We start from the raw sequence: 25,182 nt of genomic DNA on the forward strand, positions 1-25,182 counted from the left end.
AACTTTGCAATGCAGAGTGTTTATTACAACCACAGAGATCTCCAACCCCATGTGTTTCGTCCATTCGGTACATGTATCTTGAAATAAAATCACTGCCTAATTTAATACATGTTCATAAATTAAAAGTAAATTGGAAGATAAGAATATAATTGTAATACAATAGCTTGAAAATGTTGCTTATTGTTGCGTTATATCTTCCTTTAAGCTCTTAAACATTTTAGTTCATTTTTTTAAGAAACGTAAAGATATTATGTTCATTTTGGCAACTTTGACAGATTACCGATTACAGATTACAGATTATTATTCATTTACGACCATAATATAAGTGATATTGAAGACTTTGGTACCGAAAGAAATAACATTCATTCCTGGGAAAGTAATGCAGCACATATAGGCCAGGTAAGCATTTGTGTCCTGTTCGGATGAACCGGATGTGGTCTGGGTCCAAACGTACTCGATCTGTCGAAGGTAATGTAAACGTTTCACCCGCATTGACATCACTAGTTTATGGTTCCCTGCCGGTATGTTGTTATACTGTGGGTGGGTGGGGGGATATATAGAGGGGGGATAGAGAGTTATAGAGACCCAGAGGCGAGCTGTAGAGGTAGTGTCCTAGAGAGTATAACCGAGATGTGGTGTGTCACATTCTTGTTGGCCTTGTCTTCCTCTGCATTCACACTTGTTAATGGTAAGCGAGTATATCTAATATCTCTATACCACCATAGTCACTCATTTAACTTCTAGATCGGTAATAGTATCAAAATAAATAATATACAATCGTATGTATCTCTGAAAATATGTATTCACCTCATATTGTATATCTTAATAATAGGTAAGAACAGGAGTGCAACTTTACCAGTGCGCGAATTCAAAAATGGATTAGGCAGAAATTATAGAATAACATTTGGCCTGCCTATCAATACGTGAGCTTTTTTAGATGATTAGTTTATATACAATATGTGTGTAGTGTTATTCTTAATGCACATCTTTACTTAATGCAATGATACGTCCAAAATTTAAATAAACCATTTCTAAACTTAGCTAGTTAGTTTTACTGATATGCTTTAATTTTATTATAGTTTTCAAACCTTAATTTTGGTGTATCACAGGTTATTAGAGTTTTACAACAAATCACTTCTTTCTATGTTCTTAAGGGAATTTATTTATTCAATTCAAATGACGATTTTGTTTTATAAATATTCATTTGGAAGCCAGTACATTGAAATATTAAATGAAGATGTTGTGAAATAGAAACTTCTGCTTTGGTTTTATAGGCATTATTTACATAAACTAGTCATAGACGCTTAGATCATTTAACTTCTTAACATAATTCATTTAAAAATCGCCTTTTCAGTAACTGTATTATATTATTAAAAAAATGTAAATTAAGCGTGACTAAATACTTGAAATTAAAGATTATCAATGTAGCCGTTAATCATTCATACGAGTGTATCACTGTCTATTTATTATAAAGCAAACTGTTACTGTTATGATCTAAACAGCAAAATAGCATGATCTAATAAAACAGATACTATATTAAACATTTTCGTACGAACTTACAATGGATGTGTAATTTTATTTTATATTAAATGATATCCCTGAAAAAAACAATGTTCATATTTTGGCAAATTGTCCCAACGGTGAGACATTCCGTGTATTCTTGGTGTTACTCTTGGGTGTAAATGTCCAGTGTTGAATAATTCTGTTCGTGTATAAACATTACCTATTTGTTAATAACCTTAATGGTAAATTAAAAATATTTTAGGGCGTAAAATTATTTTCGGAACACGTATCTCAAGATTAAAAATATCCGAAGTGATATATATACATTGACAGTGATTTTATACATTGGACCTCTGCCTTGTTCCTAACATGCATGTTTTACTGTTTGCATAAGATATTTATGTTAAAACAATAAATTAAACTATTTCAAAATATTTTAACCAACACGTTTTCTTTTAATGTTTATTTTTTAACTCGGGGAAAAGTTACATATTTACATTTTAGAACCAAGAAGAAGGCATCGTTATTTAAATTACGATCCAGTTTATTAAAAAAATGTATAACGTTGAGTTGACTAATTAATTTCATGAAAACTAAACTCTGTGTTAGCTCTCGAAGGTCAGCATGCATAATATTTCGTATAGTAATTTCAATACTTACAATGTACTTACGAGTGTTCTGAAGTAACTGAAAGGTTTATATATTATATGCTTCTAATATTACTAACTATAAAATAATATAATAGGAGTTCAACTAATAATATTTCAATAATATTTTTATTTCAACTATTCAAAACATATTCTCTGCATTCTGGTTTAGTTTCACAATGTCCAAGTAAGTAAAATGCTCGCAGCATAAAATAAACTGTTTATAGAATTTATGTTGAATTGTGATGTCACCTGACTTTGCCCGTTTGTACGCTAAACACATGAGATGAGGCCTTACGACACATGAGATGTATGTATGAATCAATGCTTATAGCCACTCAGAAGATTCGGCTCTATGCTGAACTAGTTATTAATATACGGACGAACATTTGTGACATCACGTAATTTATTTGTAGCCAACTAAAGATGAGTTTATCCTAACATTTTAGTCAGTTATTTTTATTATTTGCTTGGATTTGAATGCCTTGTTTTTACAAATCTTTATATTCAAATAATAATGCTGGCATATATACCACAATATACCAATAATAGAAAGCGAATCTAAGTAAATTTGTCATTAAACCGATCACTAATATTTGTTCACCTAATCAATAAGGCACTTACCTTACTGTGAGGCAAATTAACGCACAAATACCACAAATTATTAATATTACAAAACGTTATTGATGTGCCAAAATATAAACTTTTCGATGAGGTATGAAAAAATGATCGTTTTAATATACATTTTAATTTTCGAACAAAACTATAAATAGATGGGTGTGTGTGTGTGTGTGTGTGTGTGTGTGTGTGTGTGTGTATATATATATATATATATGTATAATTATAACTAAGCTTTATGTGCCAGAGTGATGGGTACTTAATATTTTTATAAGCGACGTTATTGCAATGTGAAAGCTTACAACACACTTGACAGACTTAACAACCAATCAAATAAGTTTGTCCTTTCACAGAATGATTTGGGTCACTAATCTTGAAAGGACGGAGTATAAATCGTTAAAGCAAGGTGCTTTTTAATGTAGACTGGATTGCAATGAAACTTTTCAATTGAATTTTAACATTTAAATTCAATTTCATTCGGTTTCTTGCATGTCTTTTAATTTAAAACGCGGTTATTATTAAAAAACATTAATATATAGTTTTCTAATCTGTCATGAATATATAACAAATTTGTTTGAAAGTATACTAAATGATACAGATTGGATTGGGTAGATATTTTAGCTTTTGAAATAATATCACATCTATGAGTCTTAACAATAGAATAATAACAGTTACAAAAAGAAATAATAATAACATCGCAATAAAGGCAAATCAAGTGTAAATTTAGTTAACAGTAAATGAGATAAGAATTTCCGTTGAACTCATTACATTATTTTTTCAAGTTTTTCCCTACATTTTTCAAACAATGAAATTTTTTCGGAAATTTGATATCATTAATGTTACAACATGTAGAAAACAGTGTTATATTTTGTCAGTGGAAATGTCTCAGAGGCTGTTATTCTAACAAATTACCCAACGTCGCTAATAAATTTGGATAAAAAAATAAACCAAACTGTATCAAGGACAAGCCATGATAAATAAACCATTTGATGTATTTTGAACCTACTGCTACTGCTTGTACAAATACTAAAAATCGATTCATTTCACTTGAGTAAAGGAAATGTTCAGGAAATGTTCAAATCAATCCAGGAATACCCATTGTTCTGACTCTGTTTCAACAAAAAAATTTATTTTCTGGTTTACTGTTCTGAAATACGAAAACATTCAGTGACTTTGTTTCCCTTGCATTAATGCCAGTATAATTACATTTTACTTAATTATGAATTTAATGAGTGCCGTATTGGATCTAGTCTGTATCATTTTATGTTTTCTTAAAGTGTATTTTTTTACGTATTTAAACAGGAATTTATTACTTTCTTTGGCATCCATTTAAATCTATTCAGAAAAATATTGTAAATTGCCGAATGAACAAACTGAGCCTTCTTACAAGTTGGAATGACAACGATATTTTCGAGGAGATGGGGACTCTGTGGCTACTTACCAGAATACAGAATATTTGGTCTATTCTATTATCTAATTATATAACTAGTATACTCGTTTTAAACTGTTTCCAGAAGTTAACTTATTGAATAATGGTCCACAAGAATACCTCCAGTGGGAATAAATACACACATTTTAGAAGTGTAATGTATCCATTACGGTGTAAACCGTGGATTCGTGAAACGTTCATTGGTATCGCGTGATTTTTCATGTATGATTTATCTTTTATTGAACTAATTGATTTATAATCAGCAGTTCATTCAGTTATACTTATTATATTTATTAGTTATATATAGTTATATATAGTTATACTTATTATAGTTATACTTTTTATCTTCATGGTATTTTATATATTGACCCTGGTAAAACGGTCCCTAGTAAAAATTTGAAATTTATGTGGAGTATACAAGGAATAAAAAGTCAGGATCCCCTCTCCCTCTACGTTTTTCTAAAGTTTATACAAAGATATATCCTTTGGGTAGTGGTGCTATGTGGAAAGGCAGTTTCATTTTATAATTTTGCGTGCCCCTCAAAAATGCGGGATTTTGGGGAGAACACAAAAATTTAAATATTAACTTCCCCTCAAGTGACCCCTTATTTTGAAGAGCATAAAGAAACTTAAATAATACTTGAAACCAGAGATCGCTATCTATTTTCCATCCAATATGATAGGTCATTAAAATTGTAGTGAAGCCTTTAAAGTAACATTTACAAAACACAAGTTGAAAACGTTGAACATTTAAGAAACATGATTGATGAGGCCAGAAACCAAAAACCACTTCAGACTTTCCAAAACGTGACAGAGGAGCTCATCCTACGCTTGTCTCACCGCCAAATAGTAAGAGGGCTTCAGTTTGAACATTTGACTTGACTAAGCAAATGTTGTAGTAACACTGGCAATGTTCTACTACTGGAAATAGATAGCGATCTCTGGTTTTCACCATTGTTTAAGTTCGTTTATGCTCTTAAAAATAAGGGCTATCTTGGGAGGGGTTTAGATTAGAAAGTTTTGAATTGCTTCCAGAATCCCGCATTTTTGGGGGACACAAAAACTTTTTAAAATCATTAAATGAAACTACCTTACCACGTTGCACCACTAACCAAAGGATATCTTCATGTATAACATTTACAACAAATAGAAGTGGGTCCTGACTTTTATTAACCTTGTATACACTATTTCCAATCACGTATTAACACTGAATGTACACAAACTGCACTTTACAAACCATAAACTTTGAAACAAAAGTACAAAATTAATATTAATATTTTTTACTGCAGTCTGGGCAAGATTCCAAGTTATTCGTGTTCACTTGAAACGGTCGTAAATGAAGAACGCATGAAAGTAAATATAACTTAAAATAGAATAGTTATATAGTCTCTATAATTGCACGAATAGTCACTAACTGTCACTAAAATGTTGCATATAAAACTTAGATCAATTAATATGAAGAGACTTGACGTTATAAAGGTTTAAGAATAATGTACTCGGCTCTGTAACAGTTTATGAGACAATTCACATGATGAGACTTTATTTTTGGCTTGTGATAATTCTTCAAACAATGCTGTATAAGGTCCATATCATCATAATAACATCTTTTATGTTTTCAAAGTAATAAACCATGCAATTAATTTCATTAATAAATTATAAACGCTATTAGTCATATTTGGTTGGAGAAGCTATGTCATGAAGCAATTTATGAGGAAAGAGTTGAAAGCGAAACGTTTATAATCATTCAGTTTTTATCGTCCTTCTATTATTGCTTTAATTGCTTTTAAGGTACCATGTTTAAGTACAGGGAAATCACATATGTGGTCATTTAGTCATAGGAAGAAGCGTGTTATATTGTGGTCATGACCAAGTAACAGATTCAACCATATGGAATTTTCTATCAGTTATTTTGTTTCCTTTTGAACACGAAAGGGGTTTGTCGATATATATATATATATATATATATATATATATATATATATATATATATATACGCATTTTATTTGTAAATCGATACATACCTACTAAGAGTAGAAACTGACACCGGAGCCATTGTTATGCGGGTGTTATCATAGTCGTCCTTGACCCCAGCCTTATCCAGTTATCAGTAGGCAGGATGGGGACCCGCACATTGTGAAAGTGGTAGAGGGCATTTGATAAGGACAGAGAACTAGCATGAAGAGGAAATAGTATTATATTTAATTACCACATGTTTAATTGCCTATAAGAATGCGAAGAAGGGCAGTATTTATTTTCTTTCTATTTTTGGTAAAGGCTAGTTTTTGACATGATTGGTTTTTATGTGTTACAGGTATGTTTTGTTTCTTTCTACTTATTTTCGTTTTATTATTATTTTATGCTTTTAAAATGTGTCTGAAATGTAACGGAACAAACCACTTCAATCCAAGTCAAATACTTTATTGCCAGAAGATTGAAAATGTATAGCAATCATCAAAATGATAATTTAAATTTTTAAATTCGGAGCAAACCCACTACATCGGAACTCAGTAAAATATACAGGACACTCAACATACCATTCATTCATTGCCAGATAATTTGAAGGATGTTTTGTTTCTTTCTACTTATATTACTTTTATTTCTGTTTTATGCTTTTAAAATATGTCTGAAAAATAAAGAAACAAACCACTTCAATCCAAGTCAAATACTTTATTGCCAGAAGATTGAAAATGTATAGCAATCGTCAAAATGATAATTTAAATTTGTTAAATTCGGAGCAAACCCACTACATTGGAACTCAGTAAAATATACAGGACTCTCACCATACCATTCATTCATTGCCAGATAATTTGAAGGACTTGTATTATTTTCCGTTTTGCCTATACATAGAAAAGGAAATAAGCAATTTGGGGCAGAACAGAAAGAACAAATTTTGTGATGTGACCATTGCACTAATATAGTAGACAGATAGTATTGAATTAGAGTTTAATTGAATTGAAAGTTAGGGTTTAAAGCTAGCGTCAATCATATAATGGATATATATATATATATATATATATATATATATATATATATATATATATATATATATAAAGGTTCATCACACTGTCAAGTTCAACCTTACAGAGTAAATAAGAACAATAAGGAGATACTGAAAAAGAAAAAAAATAGCACGGTGCAATTTTAAAATATTATTTTAAAATATAAGAAATGTATTGACTAAGTAAGTTTTTCTTAACCATTTCTCACCATTTAAGCAATAAGGGGTACCGCCAGCTCATTAATAAAACAAGTGTGATACTATGATTTTGTAATCCAATCTTGTGCTTTTATAGATCACAAAAACACATTAGCTAGGTAGCTAAATCTTGGTTTCTTTAGTAATATATTTAACGAGTGATGGTGGTTCATATATTTTTTTAAGAAAGTAATTGGGAACTATACGATAATTTTTATTCAGTTTGTTGATCATATTTAGGCTACACGGCAGTAAAAATGTCAATCATTGATAGATTACAGTGAGTGTCTCCAGCAAGGAGACAATGACCTAGAGAAAGCGGAAACCTAACATTATACTACGCGTAATTATATCTATAGACATTGTTGTCCCGTGGCGTCTTGGTGCGTTAACCGCAGCCTTGGTTTTGTTCTGTGACCTGCTCCAGTGAAAGCTAGTTGCAGCCTGTGGAAATATTTTCTACGCCACGAAAATATAGGATTGGAGTTGTGTACTGGGTTGGCGTTCACTATTATATTTTTCACTTTATTTTTATGATATAAATAAACAAATCAAAGCGTTATAGTTTTTAATCAATTTGGTCTAACTGGATAGGTTGCATTCACACTACTAGTATACATTTACAAATCACGTCTGCTGATGATCTGACAATGAAGTTCTAGAAAGTGGACCAAAAACCTTAACTATTCTTACATCTTCATGTTGTGTGGTGGTATCCTATGGCCGTTTTTCTGTTGATGATATTCAGTGGTACTTCATCGAACTTCGGTTTAAGAAAGTTCTCCAAGTTTCAGTATGTTAGGTGGAATGTAATATATCAACTTAATCTTATACTCTTGTTAGACCTTTTACCTTTAAAAAAATGTTTCAGTACCATGCTTCTAACTTCATTGTATTGATGTAGTCATTTTTGCCTTCAAATTGTGTTATTGTAATTTCGCGAGCTAGAGAATTCTACTGAGACTTGTCCTTATTGTAGCCGCCCTCCAATTTCATTCCTTACTTACTTTTCTTTTGTAACTATGGTTTTCATCCACCAAAACAGTTCAAATAGAGTTATTGTTTAATTACAGTAAGTCTCATGGTCAAAGTTAAATCTTGTAATTACTTTTAAGTTGATTATTTTCAAAGTTACTATTAAATTAATCAGAGTTTAATAACTTTGAATAAATTTGTTGATTTATCATAGATAAAATCTAATTTTTAAGATAAATTTAACTCACGTTAGTTTCATTTTATTTTTGTTATTGGATTTTGGATGAGAGTTTTCGACTATAATTATACTTTGTAACAGCTACAAGTAAGATTAGTCCGAGACAGTTTTGGATGTATTCGGATCTTATAGGATCTACACATTTAATTAATGTTATAATTATGTTATGCAAATGAAATTATAGACTGTTGACCAATTACCTCTACCAAATTCATCCAGCCTGTATAAACCAACCTCTAGTACCTACCAGTTGGAGAGCGTGATCACTAACAGTCTTTGCTCCGAGGTATGAACCACCAACATCTACCGTCATGGTAAACAGTTACCTAGTGGATAGTGTAACTGTTTTATAACTGTTTGTAACTGTTAATAGTTACCACTCAGACATTTCTTGTGTTGCGTACACGTAAGAAACAACACAACATTTATTTACTGTACCCAGTTCTGCTGGACAGCTACGAGTAGTAAACCCTTCAGAGGCTGTCAAAGTTATATTCAAACAAGTACAGAAAAGAGGTAAGAGTAAGGTAAGAGTAAAGTAAGAATCAGTAGTGCAGGAGTGGCCGCTGTGACAACTAGTCGTAAAAACTGTTGTTCCTCTCCCCCCCCCTTCTCTTTTAAACCATATTCTGCCCGTCCTCATGGGCCACTGGCCTGTGCGAGGATCTTATCAAACACAATAAGGGGGAAAGTCGATACAGTACGAGGTTGACGGTACTGATAAAAAGTGCAACAGTTACAGGCAGGATTTGAACCTGCGCTATCTCTAACTCAAACCCAAAGTCCAGCGACTTAGACCGCTCGGCCATCGGCACACCCAACTTGCTGGCGCAAGGTTATTTTTGACATATGACTGTAGTCTCCGTTTGGTACCTTTATAACAGTGGGTAAAGACAGTCATGTCGTTATAATGCCTTTAAAATTAATGACAACACTGCTATGGCTTTCTTCAGGTACCTCAGTGATAAAAACTGATCGGCCCTATTCAGAAAAGTTATTAGTTATAAGTGAAAAAAGAATATATTTTTCAATTGTGTAATATTTAATTTCTATTGTTTATACAAAATTCCAGAAACAATTAGAACAATATACATTATCAGAAGAAGGAGAATTTGAAGAAGAGAGGAAGGTGGAACAGAAGCAAATGAGAAAATAAAATTACGGAAAGTGGGAAAATATAGGAAGCACACTAAATAAAATTTATAAGACTTTGGTAAAACATAATATATTACTAAGTAGATTTATTTTTTGAAGTAAGGTACACCTTGCTATAACTTGCTATAACATTAACTCACTGGCATTATGTATTTCTAATATAAGATCGAATTCGATGTTTAGAAAAATATAGTTGGAGTCGCTGATGAATAAATTTTGATGAATGTCAAATTATCAATAACAATTATTCGCTATAGTAAATTATATGTAAAAATATTTATAAAAAGTGAAACCATTATTTTTTTATACATTGTGTTTAAAAGGTAATAAAATGTACCAACACAAAGTCTTTAAGCTCAAAACAAACAATGATTTGTGGACACATTACTAAACACTCTTCTTGTATTTTCTGATTGGTGTTCGAAAAAACCTCTTATCAGTTTCTACCATGTACCACATTATTAACCAATCTTCAAATGTCCTCTAGGAAAACTTTTCTCGCTATAGGACATGCGGGTTCAGGGCGTCCCCTCTTTAAATAATGTTTGGACATGTTCAGTGGATACCTGGTTGCATAAGAGGAACCACTCCACATAACGTAGATATGGTAGAAAGGATTGACTCAATTGACTTTGAGTTTAACACCAGTTCATCTTCCTTTCATTGTAGTGTCTAGTATTTGACGTTGCCTGGAATCTGGAGTCAGATACGAGACGCTGCAATAAAAGGAAGGTGAATTGGAGCTAAACTCAACACTCTCCACTGGTACTACTTCCCTTTCCAATCACACCTTCAGTTTCGTCACTCAATTGAGGGCCAGCATTATATGACCCAAAACCGGATGTTGATGCTTGTTAAAGTTGGAGTAAGCAAAGCACGGCTGGATTAATAGGCGCCAACCGGATGTTGTTAGCTGAGCTCCAGTGAGTGCTGTGACTAATCTGCTCACCGCGAAGGTCTTTTTGCAAACATTAGGCAATCATATCATAAGCCTGTGACTCATCTCGCAACAACACTCGTTGGTAATAATTGTTATTGCCTACCATTAACAATTTTATCCTTCATACAAAACTCATACATTAATACATGCACTAAACCCGTCGACTACGTGTTATGTTCATTGCAATATTATCAGAATTACACACGTATTGTCGTTTATTGCCTTTTAAATATGTTTTTTTGTCATATATATATATATATATATATATATATATATATATATATATATGAAGCATATTAATTATTACTCACACGGGTAGCACCACATTTTTAAATGCGTAAGCCTAAATATATACCATATAAGAATGGTATACATGCTTTATTTGAGATATCTATTAAGAATGCAACTTATCCGGACTATGTACCATTACTATGTACTATGTACTATCCCAATGGCTTCCATGTGATAAGATACTGGTTTATAATGGCGTAATATATATATATATATATATATATATATATATATATATATAGGAAGTATATTTGTAGGATTAATACAATCTTAATATTATACTATTTAGGTATGAATTAAATAAGCAATCAGTAATTTGTGGCTAGCATTGAACTGATAACCAGTTAAGTGTAATATAACTGCCTTTCGTCAGTACTTCTTTAAATTGACAGTTAAAGATATTCAGTTAGTTCAATTTTTATAGACAGTAATTTGTAGTCTGTGTAATGTTATTAATACATTTTTAGTTGAGTTTAGTTTGAGTCTATATTGTCAACTGCACACCATCTAGAGAGATATGTGTACGGTGACTAAACATGGTTTTGTATTCAGCCAACATTCTCTATCTCTTTCTACGTGACATCACGTTCCGTCGAGCCAGCGTGCATTTTTAGCTTACTAGTAGGAGTTTTACAGTAACTCCATCCAAAACCACCACAGTTTGCTGATTATTTATTTATTTTTTTAAGGAGAGGCCTTTTAAGCCTTATTCTGCCCGTCCTCATGGGCCACTAGCCTGTGCGAGGATCTTATGAAACGGAATAAGAGGGAGAATCGATACAGTACGAGGTTGATTGTACTGATAAAAAGTGCAACGGTCACAGGCAGGATTTGAACCTGCGCTATCTCTAACTCAGACCCAAAGTCTAACGACTTAGACCGCTTGGCCATCGGCACTCCCAAAGTGCATGGATAGCATTACGCATCTTCTTTACATATTATGTACGGTCACTATCTACCTCTGTATTAGCCATAGTAATTGATGTCATGTGAATAGGATATGTCTCTCTAGTCCTACAGTTGTATAATTAATGGAAGATTAAAAAGTGTGGCATAAATGCGATTTCATTTTTGAGGGACGGTTTGGTTTCGGTGTAGATTCCACGGGTTAGGATTATTGTTATAATGTTCACATCGTTGCATTTTTTTTTTTTTTTTTATTCAAGACGAAATTTTATAATATTTCTGCTTGAATTTCTTTCGGACCAAAGAGAGGATACCATAGTAACCGCATGTGTATTATCCATATAACAGACAAGAACCTTCAATAAACCTTTTCCATCGAAAAACACAGCTAAAATTGTTTACAAGGCAGAGACAGCTCTTGCATAAGAAAAGAGTTCTGACAGTTTTTGTTGATCCTGAACCGGATATCTTTATTCTATACAATCAATGTTTAATGGGGTTGATTTTTCAACATTTCATTTTGAGCAATTTGTAGCTTACACGGATAAAATAAAAAATATGAATTTTGCACAGCACGTATAAATATTGATAATACCTTACAGTCATATTATTAAATTAATTGTTACTTAAGGAAACATTTTTTTTATAATGAAAAATTGTATTTTTTATGAGACTATACTTAAGAAAATGTTTTTACATTAAAAATCATCTAATATCCTGACATAGTCCTTTGTTGATATACACGTTGTTAATTACTCAAATCCTTATATTAATCCATTTTTCTCTATGTCGTCATACCTCCTTGAGAAATGGAGTTATCTTCTTCAGTGATGATATCTCAAGGGGGCGTTACTGTTTAGTATCTGGGATACGATTGTGAAACCAACCTGAATTTTTATCTTGAACATTAAAAATGGTGAGCATGAACCATTTAAGTAAAGATCAGGTAATTACGTGAACTTTAATTATGATATATGTTCCAGGAGAATGTCCCACCTACGAGAAGGATTACTACACGGATATCGGTTGTGTCCCGGAAGCTGTAGACGACTCCGGATGTCCCACTAGCTATGATTGTAGTAAGTACTCGTGCAGCATTTGTACTAAAAAAATATAATAATAGTTTATTTCCTTCATAACCTTATCAATCACCAAATAATCAATGCGTACTGTATGTCATTTCATTCATATTGTTCACGTAGAAAGAATTTACCCAACAAAAATTCTAACGAGTTAATTAAATTGATCAGAATTCTTGATACGGCATACCTTTATTTTGATTGAAAATATATATGTAATTAGTTTTGGATTTGTTAAATAGTAGCACAAAGCTACGTTACCATAGAAAGTTCTGTTTGTAATCATGAAAAAATAAAAGTTATTCCTAACACAGATTTTAATATTGTGTAGTATTTTGTAATGAATTATTGAATAATACGTGACATACAGACTGATACTCGTAAAAAAAACTGACTAAACCTTTAAACTGTCTTCAACCCCAAATTAGTTATATAATTATCAGTATACACCGTTGCGACTTTTCAGAGGGTTCATGTAGTGCAATGGTTTTATGTCGGATCAATGTTTTTTTTACATGTCCGTCACATACCCCACAAGCAGTTAGGCCTATAGACATTTAAAGTCAGAAATTTGAACAATTTTGTAACCGGAATAATATACAGTTTTATATATATATAATATATATATATATAACAGTATGTAAGAGTACATAAATTGTTGCAGCTATAGAAAATGACACATGTTTAAAATCGTTAAAGGAAAAATATATATTTGTAATATAATACAATTTAATGTGTTATTGCAAAACATTATTCAACAATAATAAACCTTTTGAAGTTAAAAAAAATAATTTTCTCCAGTTATTTTCCATATACTCACTACAAAATGTCGTACTATCCTAAGCCGTTCCTCATTGTACGTAACTTTAGAATATCCCGAAATTGTAAATGAAATGCCTGCAACTCATTATTTCATGTTAAGATAGTTTTATATTTTTCTTGTCTTCAGAAAAGGACATTGGCTTATACGTTTTTAAATACAAAATAAATATTTATAACTAGTCAAAATATCTATTCAATCGGTATACTAAGCTTTTCTACGATTACAGTTGGATGGAAAATTATATATACTGGTATTATACTTTGCGGTCAGAGGGTTTATTGTTGGCAAATTTGTGTGGGATAACTGAAGAGAGTTCTAAATTAACAGGAATATTTTGTTCAGGTAGGTTTTATATTTGCGAGTGTTTTAATTCACATTAGACTAAATTGATCAAGGAGCAATGTTTACTTTGTTGGTCACTAAATTTAAAGGTTTTGCTATTAAACTTACTATCTTGCTCAATACAAAAGAATATTATATATGATACAATAATATATTATAAAATAACTAATATAATATGTGTTTTCATTACTATATTTAATACGAATATTAACACAATTACAGTTTATCATATGGATTTTTGTAAAACTGAACTGAGTTTTTTTTCTTTTTCTAATTCACTTATCCAACATGACCATTTTATTGGATTTCAACGGACTTCAATCTACTATCCTCAGGGATCATATTTATTAGTTTCACGTCAACTTGGGACGGAAAGTGTTCAAATGTGTTCTATGTTCATTTCAAATGTCGTCCCTGTCTCTAGTTTTGTTTTCGTGTACGCCCCTACCTTCGACCTACTCGCTTTTGAGTCAGCAGTACAAGATGAACTGAGAATATTGAAAGAGTATAACAAAGTTAACAACTTAAGCTCCCTAAAGGCATATTTTTACAAATTTCTAGAGTTTCGTTTTAAAAAATTCTGGCAGCCCTAAATACTAACAAACTAACTAAGTATTGCCCTACATTTCAAAATAAGACGAATGTGGAAGTATCAGAACAAATTAGGCCATTTTAACACATCCACAGAAACAAATTTGTATCGTTTGAGTAACACAAATACATGAAGCAACCTTTAAGCAAGTTCTGTCGATGCAATGCAGCGACTAATGAATATCAATAGACTAGCAATAAGGTGCTTGGGTTGAAGCGAGCATGTACCAGGAGCATTGTAAATTACATTTCACTCCTATCTTGATTATAAATAAACTGTTCACCACAAAATATGAAAAAAAACTATTTCGATAAGATATGGTTTACAGACTCAAACTTTCTCGCCAGGCAAAGCTAAAATACAATACAAAATGTAATGTAGTAATTTACCTAACATATTCATGTCGAATATTAACGTGATTTCCTCGTTTTACATTTTACCAAGATATAAGATTTTCCCTGCTGTTTGTTAGTCATGCCATCTCCAATGTCATAATAAGTTATTGAGTATCACAAAATTCAAAATTTTAACTCTATATTTAATTTCCAATGGTCTGAACAAAACACGACGACAAAGGCACCATTTTTCGGGAAATGGTACCTCGGAGAGGTGCAGAATTAGCCTCAACTCTCGCAATGTATTAGCCACATAAAGTCTATAGCATTCCTTAGCTGCTGATCCTACTGTCCCTTATCTTTATATCGAGGAATATGTTCTCTCTTCTGGGAGCCATCAACAACACTGTAAATTAGTTCCGTTACTGTTAAGTTTATTGCAAGCCCAAAATTAATAGAGAGCCTTCCCCTGCTCGCTTTGAGTGGAAGAGGCTAAAATAGATGGAAATAGAGCCACCTTCTTAAAAATTGGTAGTCTGGGACAGTTCCCATTATCCTTTCTCATTGTGGTACGTAACATGGTATTTCAAAAGGAGGTGGAACCAACCCCTACCCTTTCTCATCCTGAATATCCTGTTACTCTCGAAGCAGCTCCAAGGTACTTACAGAACTTCATATGGTAACTTCATCGTAATGCTGTAACTAATAGTACCGATCTATATCTATATGTAGTATCTATCTGTGTATATCGATCTATGTATATTTTAGCATCGAATGTGACGAGATTACAGATATTTGTAATACCTTACAATGACAGGCAAAATAATAATAACTAATGGTAATAATACTGTTTAAACTAAACATATATTTTGGTCCGCATATACATAAAAAAACTAGAATAACCTGAGACGTGTAATTTTAGTATTAACAGAATGTACATTAAAGAATAAATTACTGTTATTGTTCAAATAAAATTTTACTTAAAACTACCAAATAATATACACTGAAACAATTTAATGTATATTTCCACACATAATGATTCATTTTATGTTTCAGATTCGCTGACACAAAGGAGCCTGGACAAATGTTATTACAAGGGCAGGGCCTATGAGGAAGGCCACAAGCTAGATGAGACACCGGATGCCCCGTGCCTGGTTGAATGTCGATGTGAGCCTACCGGTAACAGCTCGTAAGTCAAGTAATTACTGTATATAATATTACTTGACGTTTTGGAAATATAGGGAACGATACACAACACAACAGAGAATAGAAATGGTGAAAGTACTAATTATTACTATTTTCGTTATAAATGATCAATCTTGCAGTAACTTCCTAACCTTATACATTATTATAAGGAAATATTGCGTACGGAAGTAGAGCGGTTGTTGACCTGATTACCTGGTGGATAATGGTTAAGGATAAATTCTCGCTAAACCCATTTACACGAGTGACATTACAATAGGGGGAATTCAAAATGTCACAGCAAAATAATTCTGTTTCTTTTGAAAACTTGGATTGGAATTATATTCTTTTTTCACTAATATTTTGTAACATTATTCCATCCATGAGGAATGCTGTGGATAAAAATATTATATCTAGAGACAGAATTTTTTAGAAAATTACAAACTAAAATTAGAAGAGTTCATCCCATAAGCCATGGCTTATGGCTTGCTGGTGAAAGCCAGTTTGAGCAAAGGAGTAGTCACTCGGAACATAGTGAAACTGTTTCAACATTGTTTCGTCTCTTCAGACATAGATAGACAACAGATTTCAGATGTCACTGTGTAACTGCATACTCAAATGAAGATAGAGGGCTTGCTCTCTCTCTCTTCGAGTACATTCTCAGTCAGTGTAGGAGATTAAACTCAACTACTGAAACTTCCTGGCTAAGAAGACCTTGATAGACATTGCAACATGATCCATCTCTTTGCGAGTTTATATATATTCTTTTTCATTTAGTACATGTTATTATGCAGAGTAATATTAGTTTAAATTTTTATTTTTAAATTTTTCAAATTCAAAAAGATTAAAACAGAATTTAGTTGATTCGTTTTTTTCTACTGGAGTTATGTATTTGTTTATTAGTTGGTTTTTGTTGAGGTTAAGGCTCATGTGGCCCTAACTACGCATCTGTACTCATTTAATAATAAAGATATTATTATGAATTAAAGTGGTTATAAAACCGCAATAGTTCCACTAAATTCAAAGCGTTTAAGTAATGAAACGTGAATGACTAAATAGAATGGAATAGACAAATTATTTATTTCCAAAAACATATACACCTATATACAGTTGATAAATTGTAAGTTACCCTTTTACAATACTTACAAAGCGGCGATAAAATAAAACCGTTGAATTTTAAGTACATTAGTAGTATAAATATTATTTATATAATTTAAGTATGAGTTATTAAACTATATATTACAGATAAACATATAGTCTACAATGGAAATTAGCCTACATGGGCAAGCGGCCTGTGCGTAGGCTAGAGTCGTACTAAAAAGTTTAATGTTATCTAGATTTCGAAAAAAGTGTTACTGTTACGTGTCGGTGTGTTTCAGGGCATAAAATGTAGAAATATTTAGTTGCGTGATGGAGGAGATCAACTGATAATACTGTAGTATTAGACAAAACCATCCGTAGAAGTAAGACCACATACACAAGACTAGGATATGACAAGCACGAGGGGAGGGAGAAGGGTCAAGGTCAGGTTGGTCCCCAGTCTGAGTGAACGAAAGACTCGGATCCTTGGACTACAATTTGTAATAGCTCTATGACATTATATATAAAATTAGCAATAATACCTGATTCAAATAAATATAAATGCTGAAAATTGTTACATATGTTTCTAAATAGAATATGTGAAATATAGTAAGAATTGGTTTTTGCAAAGGATTTATCTAATCTAATTACATAGATACCAACATGTTTTGAATATCTTGTTTGGTAAGAGTGCAAAATTTCTGGGAATATTGTATAAGCATTTTTGTAAATGTGAATTAGTAATTTTTTTTAAATAGGGGGGATTCCTGAAAGAGAGTCAGTTGGATAACGTACGTTTTTCCTAAACCCTGCCTTTACTATGCTATTTTGCGTAATGAAAAGAGGTTCGAGAAGCGTCTTAGACGCATCGCCCCACGCAATGTTACCGAAGGAAAGAATGACTAGACGTAAGCATAATACGCTAATTTTATCTTGTTTCCGTCTAAAATTTCCCTTAGTTTTCTAAATGCATAAACATACTTTCTAATGTTTGTAAGTGCATAATCAACGTGCTCAGACCATTTTAAGCGATAGTCAACACAACTCCCAGATATTTGTAGCGTTTTACGAGCTCTATTTCTTTGCACCCACATGTCGAATTCGAATAACTACCGCACTGATGGATTATTAGGTCTGTCAAATTATATGCTGTACTAGAATGCAGAGAAATAGGCATAAATTTTGTTTTGGAAATATTCAATGAAAGAAAGTTTTGGTCAACCATTTTTTTAACTTCTTTAAGTCACTCATTGTATTTAATTTAACATCTCGCCAGTTTTTACTGGAAATGAAAATCAAACTGTCGTCGGCAAACAAAGCTTCACAAATAATTTAATCCTGGACATATTATCGATATAAATCAAAAATAAAACTGATCCTAACGTACTGCCCTGGATTACCCTGTAATCGACAGTTTGTTGGTCACTATTATGCCTACACATTGAAACCACTTGACGACTTTCTTTGAAATAACTACTAAACCAAGCCAAAGCAGTGCCGTGGACGCCTATAGATACTAATTTGTCCAATAAAATACTGCGATCAATTGAGTCGGATGCCTTTTTCAGGTCTAAGAATATGAGCATGCATCTATTGTTTTTAGATAGATTGGTATTTCAATCTTTATTTATTTCAAATAAAGCATCATATAAAAAAGAAACTACAAATAAATCAAATGGAAGTGTGCTATATTTTGTCGTCTAAATTTTCTCTACTTCTCACACTCATGATAATCTCATTCACCGTGTACATTCCTGCTTCGTGAATATCGTAAGCAGCTTTGTCTAGAGAGCCGGTAAGAGCACTGTGACTCTCGCACTCAACAGCTCTACTACCATGCTGAAACATACAAATTGGTTTAATACTTATTCCAAAGTATATTACAGTGTCATTGTTATAAGATAATACCATAAACGCGGTTGATTTTTCCTTAAAGTTAATTCCATTAAAACCTCTAAATTATTTAGTTTTCGCATGCTGTCTCTTATACTTACAACATTTTTGCTCTATGAAACTACTAAATATATGGAAAGTCCAAAATAGAGAATTTATTAAGAATTGTATTTCCTTTTGAAATATGATGATGACTCGCTTAGGTCATTTTCAGAAGAAAGAGATTTAATGTATTTTTCATTTAATGTGAAAGGGAATAAATGTCATTGTAGTTAAGCATATCGTAATTGTATATTTTATTAATCTTTAAAATAGCAATAAATTATCACATTGTTTGATAGTGTGATTCAATTAATTATAAAAAAAAGGAAAACTCGTGTTTTGTATCTGTACATAATGTATGGTAATGTATTTTTCCGTATTTTTAAAAACTAGTTTAGTTGTGTGGGATATTTTATAAAAACAGTAACGCATTATCCTGAGTTTATTTTAATTAATATTGTAGTTGGTGAAGGAAAACTTTATGGATTACGTAGTAATTGTTTTCTGTATTAAATTTTTCTGCGAACTTTCTTTCCGATCGGAGAAAGAGTTTAGTGGAAAATGTATGTCTAATTTCAACTTCTCCGTAATTGGTCGTGACTGTGATCACAGCACTATAGTTTTGAACGATAAGGGCTGTCCTTTACCTGTTATATACATACACTTCCAACACGAGCGTCCTGACAATAGACTCAGACAGTTCTCGGTTTGCCATATATACTTCCAACGCGTGTCTATTATCTTTTACCGCTTTAACCACAAACCGCTAGACTCGCTACCGCAAAAACCATGTAACCGTACACTCAGCTTGAGAGAGAGAGAGAGAGAGAGAGAGAGAGAGAGAGAGAGAGAGAGAGAGAGAGAGATGACGAAGCTGAGTGTCGGTTACACTTCAGCCGTGATGGAGTGCCCGTAATGGAAATGGGCAAAGCTGTAAGCTGTAACAGTGATAACAATTTCATTTCTATTTCCTCGAAAGGTGTCCCGAATCCATCCTTCCATCTTTATCCATTAAAAACTAAACAGAGTGTATCCATACTTTTAACTCACACTGCATAGGCTATTCTATATTTGGATCCGGATCATGAACTTCGCTTTAAGGCCGGACTAACATATTTTGTTCCACCCCAGGGCTCCACCACTAATATTAGCAGTTACAATGAAATGAATGGAGCTACCCAAATAGTCTAGACTTAGTCAAACACCTTTGTTGTATTTATTGTTTAAAATGTAGCACAAATTATTTATGCCTAGTCCACAAATTATGTAGTAAGGGGGATGAATTTAATTCGTCGCTAAATGTCTCTACAAGTGACCTCCATGACGAATTCAAAGAATATCTTTGTTTGATTTGTTATTGGTATCCGTTTCATTATATTGTTATCTGAGATTTGGGAATATGTACAAATGTATATAAAGTGTATAATAGGCTTTAGGGTTTTTCCGCTTGCAGCTTTTCTAGTAAAAAGTTTTAAGTTATAGTTTTCGATAAGAGGGTTTTCGACTGCTGTTCAGAATGATTTAATATGATTTCAAGCTTCTTTTTGAAACTATCGGGAAAGTTTATACTACCTACCTGTTTACTACAAGATAGTATATCAATTGGATGCGGTGTGAGAAGAAATCAATAAATACGTGTTGGGTTTGGGACTTTCTAACATTGCTATAAAATATATTCATAGTGATAATTTATAGCTAGAATCTGTTTTTCACAACACGGATTTCCCAACTTATTGGTAGTAATAATAAAGGTTAGTACTCATAAAAAACTTCTATCAATTTACACAATAATGTATTTGTTTTGAACCGTTCTGATATTGAAGTATTATATATTAGGTTTGAAAAATATATCAGTTGAAGTTAATTTACTGGTATAACATTTATAAAAGTGGTATTTAATACTAACTTGTTTGATAATTGTATAGAGTGGCCTTCTCTTGCGTGGGCGTGGAATGTCCCTCAGAATTCGAACCACCTCCAGAGCCCGGATGTTACAACGTCCACGAGCATGGCCAATGTTGCAGTGTCAAGGAGATTTGTGGTAAGCCCAATCTCGTTGATCTCTTTATGAGAGATAGAGATTAATTCATGTTGAACCTCAACATGAACATTTGACTTTTTTATTGAAAGGTATATCATTTAAAGTGGTTACTCGATAATCGACCACAGTTAAGTGCATGAGGATATCCTTTCTTTATGGTCCGCTGAATGACATTATTTTTGCAATAATAAAACTATACGCATCTGCATATGTTTTAAGTAACGAAACAATTCTTTTAAATAGGTAATTACTTAAGCAGTATTCCGGCATCTACATACCTTCATGCAGTCATAACTAATAAAGAACAAAGAATTAATCCTAGGTTTCAGGTCTTTAGTCATTGAGGGCTCCTACCGCACTTTTAGGGAAGCCTCAAAAGTTATCTATATCTAGTTACTGTAGGTCGCTTCTAGAACCCAGATAAAATTCAAATTCCCTCTTTATTTCTACATAAATTTCGATCTTATTGTCAATAACAAAGTGTTTGGGTACCAAATTCCCTCGATAAGTAACATACACCAAGTAGTCAGCATTTTATCTTGATTTCTCCATCATAAAACAAAGTTTTTTATAAAATTGAATTAAAGTTGCCGGAAATAAAAAAAAAAACTGTAAAATGTGTAGTCAACTTTTGGAATGTGTTTATTAATACCATTTCCCTGACTATTATGTTGCAATGAGGAGATAATTTATTAAGAAACATCAACTTGTTGACGAACAACAAAAGATAAACAGCACATTTTTGACAGATATGTGTACGATCAATAATCCAATTCTTTAAATCATGTAGTAATTTGGCTAGCCTGAAAGTATTATACGGTACTGTTTTCTTTGATGTTCTTCATGTCCTTCATATTGGATATGGCTAATGTTCGCCGTGGTTTAGGTTTCGCACTGGTCGTATTTATGTTTATTATTCCTGCTATAAATTTAAATGTTTAATGTCTATCAGTAATATTTACAATTTTACAAGTAATATTACTTGATAGGGAGCTACGTTGGAACTATAACTATAAAGGAAAGAAAGGGATAATATTAGTGCAATTATTATGTCCGTGTACAATCTTTAATAAAAGCTATATTTTTCTCTTTTGATTTTAATAAGATTTGTATTTTCTAGTTTTGGTTTGCTTTAACTAACAATGTTTCTAAAAAGAAACAAAAGTTTTGCATGTATGGATATTGCGTGTGTGTGTGTGTGATTATGTGAGGGTTTTATGTGCTGGCTGTATTAAAATTTAAAAAAGGAATTTTGTTAGTATTGCGTGAGTGGTTGTGTGTGTGTGTGTGTGTGTGTGTGTGTGTGTGTGTGTGTGTGTGTGTGTGTGTGTGTGTGTGTGTGTGTGTGTGTGTGTGTGTGATTCATGCGTGGAGATTGTTTTTGTTAGGGGGGTTGGAAGGAGGATAAAGAGAGTGTATAGGTTAATTTAATTTTACCAAGAAGCTGTACAAATTGGTCTTCTCTTTTAAGTACTTTCTTACCTTTATTTTGACTTGAATTGTTAAATTAGGTTGAGAGACACTCTACTTTGTAGTAATTTATTGATAATTTAAATTTATTTTATATTCTGTATAAGTAAATGTTTATTTGTTTTACTTTGAAATATACACATTGTGTACTGGTTCAACTCAGCCCTCACAAACAGGTTTAACCCATGTGAGGGCTCTCTTTATATGAGTAGTATAGATTTGTTTTTCAATGCAGTAGTTTTTATATTATTTACAAAATGTATTTTGTGTTGTTTATTGAGAGAAATAAAACCATTCTATTCTAAAGAAAAATTAGTTTCGAGTAGGCTATCAGTTTAGGCGTTCCTAATTCGATACAATAAACTATGCTTGCCAAGCAAATTCCGTATTGCCCTAAATATTTAAACTCGAGACATGCGTACTTTGTATGATGCACTAAGAAATGTTTCTGTCTAATAGTGACCTGATCTAAGTGTTACTTTAATTATATTAACTCACCATAACCGCTGTATTGTTGAGAATTGTACTTGAGTATAGAGAAAGATGTTGTGAGTTTACCAAACTATTATTACTTTTGATTCACTACCAAAAAACACTACGAATTCCGCCACGGATTTGCCCGGTTACCTATCCGGTTTTCAATCCTTAGATAAAAGATGGATTAATCCCTGATAATGTGATAGTTGTATGATTATGTGGCAGTGGATTTTATGATATCGTTGGTTCAGATTTTTCCCTTCACTAGCTGTTTTAAGTTAAAAATCAATTTCTGGTTCTCAGTTAGTGATTTTATTTCAATATGCTAGGTTTATGCCTGTTGTGTAATTTGTCTAAAGTTATCATGATTTTACTAAGTTTGATTTATATTTTTTCCCTAGATTCAAATTCAAAAGAAGGTGAAGCGGAAGGGAAGACTCCGAAGGAAATGTGTGAATACAATAATAAGGTTTACCAAGTGGGAGAGCAGTTTTATCCAGAAGAGTCTTCTTGCTTAGAATGCATCTGTGGACCCGGTTTCGTCGGTAGGTCAATGATGATCTAAGTCCCACACCAGTAATTTCCAGTAATTTCTAATATACTCCAAGTAGGGTTTACTTCTAGCTTATTATTGATGACTTTAATAAGAAACTTACCTAATATTACATACAAAAACAAGTATTTATTTACAAAATTACACTATAGATGTATAATAAAGTTATAAAAGTCGTAGTGTTGAAGTAGACGTGTGTTTCTTAAATGAAATGACAAAAAATCTCTCTCTTTTTTATAAAGTAAAAATACTTCTTTTTCGTACCATAAAAAATAAAACGTTTTATATAGTATGATATATAGCATTACACTTTAATATTCTTACACATAAAATTGTTTCATTATAAAAAAACAGAATACATGGTTGATAAAGTCTAATGGGAATTTTAAAAAGGATTATACAAATTATTCGCAATTTTTTTTAACTGTACGCGAATTTTCAAGCTTTGTTTCATGAAAAAATGTTTATTACTTGAGAAGAGTATTCTCTCTCTACCAGTGTGGTAGTACTTTTGAGACTGTATATAGTACCCACACATATGTAACAAAACATTCCCTCCAAACTGATCCATGGCACTACTGCCTAAATCTGATATAAATTCTTATATAGGTAGTGTTATATACTGGGTGTCCCAGAAGTCCCACCCCCCCTTCTAACTTTTGAACGGAATTAAACAAACCAATATCCTTTGGGGGGTAGTTATATAATGACAAATTATGATTTCTGCGCTACATGAGAACTTAGCCCCTCAACCCAAAATGGGGGGTTGGGGGGTCAAGTCAAAATTTTTAAATGAAAACCCCCATCAAATGACACTTCATTTTAAATATCTTTATAAAAGATGAACAATGCCACAAACAAGAGGTCTCTATCTCAATCCATTACGAAACAACGGCTTGTCAAAGTTTTATTGAAAAGCTACTCTAAAATACACTATTTTTCTTAACTCATCTGTTCAGACTTACTCTTAACACTAAGTAGTGCTAAATTAATCTTAAAATAATTAAACTTACCGTTGAAATCTTACCTCAACCTTTTTTTAAGCTCAAGTAAATGTTCAAAATGGGCTCCATTTACTTCTTGGTAATGAATTGTCATTTTATGGGGGTTTGTATTTAAAAATTTTGACTTGACCCCCCAACCCTCAATTTTGGGTTGAGGGGCTAAGTTCTCATGTTACGCAAAAATCATCATTTGTCATTATATAACTACCCCCCAAAGGATGTAATATAACACTATTGTTATATACATAATATAACAACGTACTCGTATTACCTATAGGCAATACGTTGTAACAGCGATTGTCAGGAGTGGAAGATACAACAGCTCCCCTTTCATACGGGAGCTCTAGAATATAATCGAATATAGAATAGTA

General features: G+C 32.3%; 1 protein-coding gene across 2 annotated transcripts in view; it reads left to right on the top strand.

The window, feature by feature from the left end:
* Positions 1–586: 586 nt before the first annotated feature.
* Positions 587–25,182, top strand: part of LOC124368966 (kielin/chordin-like protein) — a 40,255-nt gene continuing 15,659 nt past the window's right edge. For both annotated transcript variants that reach the window (XM_046826545.1, XM_046826546.1), the window contains exons 1-5: positions 587–688; positions 12,882–12,977; positions 16,126–16,258; positions 21,192–21,307; positions 23,656–23,799. In XM_046826545.1, the coding sequence (XP_046682501.1) occupies positions 631–688; positions 12,882–12,977; positions 16,126–16,258; positions 21,192–21,307; positions 23,656–23,799 (547 nt within the window). In that variant the 5' untranslated portion in view covers positions 587–630. The remainder of the gene's footprint in view (positions 689–12,881; positions 12,978–16,125; positions 16,259–21,191; positions 21,308–23,655; positions 23,800–25,182) is intronic.

Source organism: Homalodisca vitripennis, chromosome X, assembly GCF_021130785.1.
Source record: "Homalodisca vitripennis isolate AUS2020 chromosome X, UT_GWSS_2.1, whole genome shotgun sequence".
In the NCBI taxonomy this organism is placed as follows: domain Eukaryota; kingdom Metazoa; phylum Arthropoda; class Insecta; order Hemiptera; family Cicadellidae; genus Homalodisca; species Homalodisca vitripennis.